This window comes from Nematolebias whitei, chromosome 1, assembly GCF_014905685.2.
Source record: "Nematolebias whitei isolate Nwh7 chromosome 1, NemWhi1, whole genome shotgun sequence".
NCBI lineage: Eukaryota > Metazoa > Chordata > Actinopteri > Cyprinodontiformes > Rivulidae > Nematolebias > Nematolebias whitei.
Window position 1 is genome coordinate 65,141,014 of NC_056498.1, and position 6,682 is coordinate 65,147,695.

At 39.1% G+C, this 6,682-nt stretch overlaps 1 protein-coding gene across 1 annotated transcript in view; it reads left to right on the forward strand.

Annotated features, from left to right (window-relative positions):
- Positions 1-5,932, forward strand: part of lrmda (leucine rich melanocyte differentiation associated) — a 226,672-nt gene extending 220,740 nt beyond the window's left edge. The window contains exons 4-5 of the mRNA XM_037697755.1: positions 4,357-4,483; positions 5,771-5,932. Coding sequence (XP_037553683.1) covers positions 4,357-4,483; positions 5,771-5,932 — 289 coding nt within the window. The remainder of the gene's footprint in view (positions 1-4,356; positions 4,484-5,770) is intronic.
- Positions 5,933-6,682: the final 750 nt, after the last annotated feature.

The following is a 6,682-nucleotide window of genomic DNA, read 5'->3' on the forward strand; positions in this document are numbered from 1 at the left end:
GTATCTCCTCTCTCTGCTCACCAGACTGGATATTTGAAGATAGGGAGGGGGTTTTCAGTGCACATACCTCCTCCACTTATGTAAGCTCTAAAGCATGTAGGCTGATGCACGCAGCATTGTATGATGTATAATGGTGGGCTTACAAAGGCTAAGTGGTAGTCAAAGCGAAAGGCTGCCCGTGTGAAGTATTAGCTCTGACAATAAGGCTGACCATAATTATCTTAACAAGAAGACATCCATTGCCTCACCTTATTAAAGTTATTGCCTCTTGGTGTTTCCTCTTAACAAAATGCCATTTGATCACACATAGAAACCCCTTTTGTCTGCATTTTTTTTTTGAGTTGCCGAACAATCATTTACTTTTTATTTTTTCCTTTTTTTTATAAGATTTTCTTTGTATAGTTTATGCTCCTAAAAATAACAAAATTTTTAGGCTGACTAGTATTACAAAAAAAAAGAGAAATAAAATTTGTCATCGTTGGAAATCATAATAACTAGTGTGATTACAGTAACCAGGTAAAATGAAATTTACCATGAAAAGAACGACTTATTACACAATATCTTTACTTTTTTTCCGTTTAGTGCTACAGTTTCAGAAAGAAAAGTAAAATTCAACTAAAATAGCATTATAAAACTGTTTTTCTATGTAATTTATGTTTGTTTGTGTGCTTTTTCCTTTTTTTTTTCTTTGCCTTTAACCAAACCCCAGTAGCATAGTGATTCAAGCCAGTTAGTCTCATTAGTTTTGTTGAATGCAAAGCTATGTTTTTATTTTTTATAGGGAATGCACTTTTAATGCAGGGCTTAAACTTTGATAGTTCTCAGAGTCACACATTTAAACGAGAAAGCTTATAAAAAATAATAAAACTAGCTCTGGTGGTGTGCAGAGGGAGCAGGGAAAGCTGGAGAGCATTAGAAGTTCAGTCTCTGCACTGTAGCTAATGCTGAATGGGACTTAGTGGCTCTCCCCTGGCTGTGAATTTAACTGATTAAATCAGCCAGTGCACGCAGTGGTGGTGACATGAAAACAACAATTAATAAGGCTCCCTCCTGTGTCACGCGGCTCCCTTTAACCGAGCAGCTAATAACATAACCCACAGGACTGCAGCCCATCTCACACACACACACAAACACACACACAATCATACATCCACATGCACTCATACACAGTTGGCAGTGGTTTCTAAGCAGCCTTTGTTCACATTAAATTAAATGTTTATCCAAGGTGGTAGGAGATTTTGCCTAACTACTCATTATCAAATGGTACACAGCTAGATTAATTGTATGTTACTTGGAACTTGGTGCCAGTGCAAATACATCAACAGTGCTGAAGAAATGTTTAAACCTTTTTAATGTTTGCAGGCCAATAACTCATAGTTACACGTATGATTTAATGAAACTGTGTAATTTGGATAAAATCCAGGAAAACAGGTTTTTCTACATTTTTACGTGTATTATTCATCAGAGAATTTAGCAGACTAATGAAAAGTATAATTTTGATTTGTATTTTGATTGAACGTAGCAGCATCCTCCATTTAAAGATGAGAATCTTTATAAGATAAAAGCAAATCCAAACTGGATTTGATAAAACTGCCACCTTTCTCCATTCATCCATCTTGCTGTTGCATTAACCAGAGCTGATAAGAGGCTGTCAGCAGGAAGGTTTGCCAGCGCACTGACTATGGGCTGTCAGTTTTTGGTGTGTGTGTGTGTTCAAAATGTTGATGTTGGCTCAATCCGCCTTACATCCAACAATGCACTTACTGAATGTTCATTTCAAATCTGAGAAGAAACTCAAATTGTTTTGTTTCGATGATTGAAATTGCTGAACGTTTTATGCACTAGTAATTTTCAGGACAGTGTCCAAATGCAGCTTATAGCAGTGTTTGCAAAACATAGTTACAAAATAGAACAAGTGAAGAAAATAGTGTGTTAAATAACAAGTTTTTTTTTTTTTTTAAATGGGGTTTTGTGAAAAAGTTATAAACTATGTATATCTTACCAGTTGTAGATAGCTCTTTGAACAGCCTCAAGTAGGAGAGCTAATATTTGTTTCTGATTTGATTGACAAACTATTGGGTTGTTTGAGTGGGACCCATTTCAAAGTGATTTTTTTTTTTGCTGTTTTATAGCAATTTAAATCTCACAAATTTCATAGCGATTCATTCAAACGCTGTTTAACAGATATTCTGTCAGTTTTGCTCTAGACCTACACAGATATTTAGGCAGAAATATAATGTTCCTGCTACAAATGCCCCAGGCTGCACCAGAGGTGCAACAGCTAACGGCTAACATTTGCATATGTAAATACCCCAAATGTCTTTATAAATACCCATTTAAGGGATTTTTTTTTTCATGAACTTGACACAAAAAGTTTTGAAATGTGTGTTTGGTTGAATATTAATCCCTAATACTAAAATACTAATCCTTAATTGCTCCCCAGGCACTCAAAAGCTGCCCACTGCTCCACCTGGTTGCAGCAGGTGTGATGGGTTAAATGCAGAGAACCAATTTCATCATTGTATAGGAACAGACAATGATGTCAACATAATACTTATATATTTTTTTTTTTTATTGCACCAATGCCTTTTGTTGATAAATCTTGAAAAACGTATCAAATTGTCTCTGCCAATGCCAAAACAGTTTAATATTCTGTTGATTTACATAATCGGTGTTATTGTTTGCAAATTTGCAAAATAAATGACTTGAAGCTGTTAAAATCGGCAGTGGTTGTTTTGTCAGTTTTGGTCAAACCTTGAAAGAGCCACTGCAGAGGAACCAAAGAGCCACATGTGGCTCCAGAGCCACAGGTTGCAGACCCCTGGTTCAGAGGCTATGAATCACAGATGGAGTCAGTCTTGTCCTGCAAAAGGTGTGCTTTTGAAAATGAAGCGAGTATTTCGGAACAAAAAGCAGCAAGGAACAGGCGTTAGTTTCACTGACAAGGAGTGCAACACATTATGTGACAGAGGTGTCCCTCGTATCATTTTCAAAACATGACTAATTAACTCAGTTTAGCAAGCGCCTTTGTGATTAAGTAAATTTTTAAACTAAATGCAAAGTAGCTGCTCGGCATCATCAGTCTTCCCTTGGTGATAAATTTGTTGTCATTCAATCCTGCAACCATAGTTGTAAAAACCATATATCATCACTTCATCACATTATTAAGCCTCAAAGCTGGTTTACATTTTTATATGTGGACATGTGGATATTTTTCACCTGGACCTGTCATTCTGTGTTTGTTTCTACTTCCTGTCCTCTCAATCCCCATCTGGTCGAAGCAGATGGCCGAGTCTGGTTCTGCTGGAAGTTTCTTCCACTCATAAGCAAGTTTTTCCTTTCCACTGTTGCCTTTGTGCTTGCTCAGGATGGGAAACTGTGACCAAGTGAAAATTTATCACAATCTGCTGGCTTCTTTAGATCGATAAATTTTACTAATTGGCTTTCACAATTAACTTTTTAAATGTTTTAAAAAAATAAACAAATGATAAAAAATATATACAGATAAAAAAATTAAAAAAATCAAATTAGAACTGTAAAACCTTCAGTGTTGGTTCTGTCAGATTTACATGTCAATGAAGTGTCCTGGGACACTTTAACATGGCGTTCTGACAGTGAGTGATTAGACAACATGCCATCATGGTGCTTCTAGAAGTTGAACTTTGTTGGTCTATAACATAACTTCTAACACAACCTTCCATCAATTCTATGCCTGTGTTAATGTGTACATGTGTGAGAGAGGAAAGGAGCTGAGATGACCCCCTCACCTTGTTGCAATGTGTTATAAAATGGTACGGAAAAGGAAAATGTTTCCCATTAAAAATAAAATAAAAAAAATCCTTTGATACTAAAATCCCAACTCTAACCCATATCATGATACAATAGCCCAAAAAAAAAAAAAGTTTCCCTTCCATTCCATCTGTGATTGCGGGTGTATTCCGGTTCCTCTGTGAAAATGATGGATGACAAGTTAAATTTGTGTCTGGGGAGTGAAGGTGAACTGTGACAGAGTGATTTGTCTTGGGAATGGAGGGTTAGGGTCAGGCGAAACTGGGCGCCTCAAGGCACAAGACATTGACAAATTCATCCTGCTCGCTGCATTTCTGAAGCCTTTTGTTTTGAATCCTGGCTACTCACAAGTGACCCCCATCCCTCATCCTGCCAGCCGCTGAAGGATGCCTCACCATGCCAGGGGAGCTCAGCAACACAAATTCTTGTCATTCACTTCCCTGACAGGCACAGACCCATGCTCTCCTGGTGTGTGAAAAAGAGAGGCTGAAAAATGTATTTCTGCACCGTAACTGCTGATCAGATTTGAAGCCATAACCATTTTTTGCTGTTTCCTTATCATTACAGGTCACTGGCAGGCCTCAAAATGTTCACTGAGCTGGAAGAGCTGGTCGTCGACAACAATCAGCTTGGAAATGACCTCCAGTTGCCCAGGTTACCCAACCTGCACACCCTGACACTCAATAAGAACCAAATATCCTTTAAAAAAAGCATCAGAGTCCTTTTTTTATTGTGTTTTGATTTAAAATCAACGAGGCAAACATAATTAGGAGTCCTCAATCTTTAAATCAATGTTTATTTTGCAATCTTTCTCACGTCTGTGCAATCCTCTGTTGTCTTAAAGAGGTACTTTTGCAGGAAGCACTCTGTGTTGCAAAAGAGAGTAGAGGGTTTTGGCTGACACACAGTTCCACACACGACTAGCTTTTGAACCACAGGGACCTCTAGTGGAATCAGATTTAACACCCAATATAACAAATACCTTTAATCCTCAGAGAAAAAGAAGTATTGGAAAATTGCACAATATTAGAAAACAATTTATCAAGTATTTGTCTTTTTTTTTTCAATCATAGCAGAAAATAATGAGGATTAAAAGGCAGCTTTGCACCTGAATTCTTACAGTTTACCACTGACTATTGCACTTTTGTACTCTGCTTGCCAGCCACTGTAAACATTTTAAGCACAGAGCTATGCAGAGTCACTGTAGATTTAAGGCATATATATGAGATTTATATATTGAGGCTGTTTATGATCAGTCACAGAAGTGTGAACTTCCTCTCTAAACCTCAGAGCAGGTTCTGTAGCGTGTCCTGTTTTCCTCTGGTTATGCAGATCCCGCTGGGTAACGATGCACAGTTTCTCACACGTTCTAACACACTCACACTTCCAGAGTCAACATAAAAACTGGGACTCCTTGAAGTGTGCATCTGGGACTGTGTGCTCAGTTTGGTTGTGAAGTGGTCGGCACATGCTAATAGGCCAATTATGTACATCCTGCCGTGGCACTGTGCCATTTTAAAGCTCGAGCTCCGCATTAGTGCACTTGTATTTTGACACTTTGGGGCTCAATTTTCCAAGCAAATGTATTAGTGATGAATGTGTCTGCTTAGAGGCTGTTTGTTTTTGTCCACGTTTCACACAACTTTTCCACAGCGCAGCTCTGAGAAGCATGGACTATTTGAACCACAGGGCATCCATCATTTTGTCACTGTTGTGCACCCGACCACCTAGGAAATGAAAGAGATCGAGAGAAAGAGTGAGAGCAGGAGCCAAATTGTGTCAGTGCTATATGCCAAAGCCTGCACCTTAAATTGCCCCTCTGTCTGCCCAGTCTCACAAAGCCACTGACTAGCCTCTTTGAGCACCTCAGTAAATTTGACAGTGACGTGTTTTAGTGCTGACAGACCTAGGAGGGGCCGTGTGGGTAGTAAATGCTAATGTAATTAACAGCGCTAGGTCCTTGACATCCGCCCTTTGACACCTGACTGATATCGAGGCCCTGCTGGAACACTTAGCTGATTTGACCCCATCACTCCAGTACCTAAGCCTGCTGGGGAACGAGGCCTGCCCCAACCAGCTGGTTAGCCCGGATAAAGACGAGGACGACTATCAGCGATACAGGTCTGTTACTAAACTGTCATGATTTCACACTTAAATGAGCGGTTTTTTTGTATTTAGACTAGATATTTAGCTATGTACCCAAATAGATAAATAAGAAAAACAGATAATCTTTTGAGTTTTAATGCTTTAAGTTAGACATGTTTTGTAGCTTTCCAGCTGTAATAAATTTGGAGATGTTTGTTGTTTTGACCACCAGCCTCTGCATTTCGCAACCAGACTGTGGATTCAACCGCGTCACTCTAAAAGCTTTGTCAAACTGGCCTCTCCACACTCCAGTTTGCAAAATGGATTTCATGTGTGACTAGTCATCGCCACAAATGAGTGTTTACTACTCTGCCTTACCAGAGCAGATGATGCATTAAACATCAAGCCGAGCCTCGAGCCAGGCAATATGACCACCATTTGTCAGGGTCCTTTACATGAAATGTGATAAAAGGCGAAAAGCATACTCTCTTTTGTCTGTTTTAGCCCTAAGTGCTTGTTTCTGACTCTGTGTCTCCTATTAAACATTTACCACCCATGCCTTTCTTGAATAATCTTTTCTTCTTTCATTTTTGTCTCTCGCTACCCCCTCCCTGCCCTCACATCCCCCCCCTTGCTTCTCCTTGCATGCTTATCTAACTGGTGAGGAAAGCCGTTCTGTTTTGACTGACAACGTCTACGGTTTTGTAATGTAATATTCATAATGTGTCACATAGTAAAACATCAATTTGAGCGTGATGCAGATTTCATGTCTGACAAGGTTAGGCTGTGTGCAGGTCGTGACAGTACT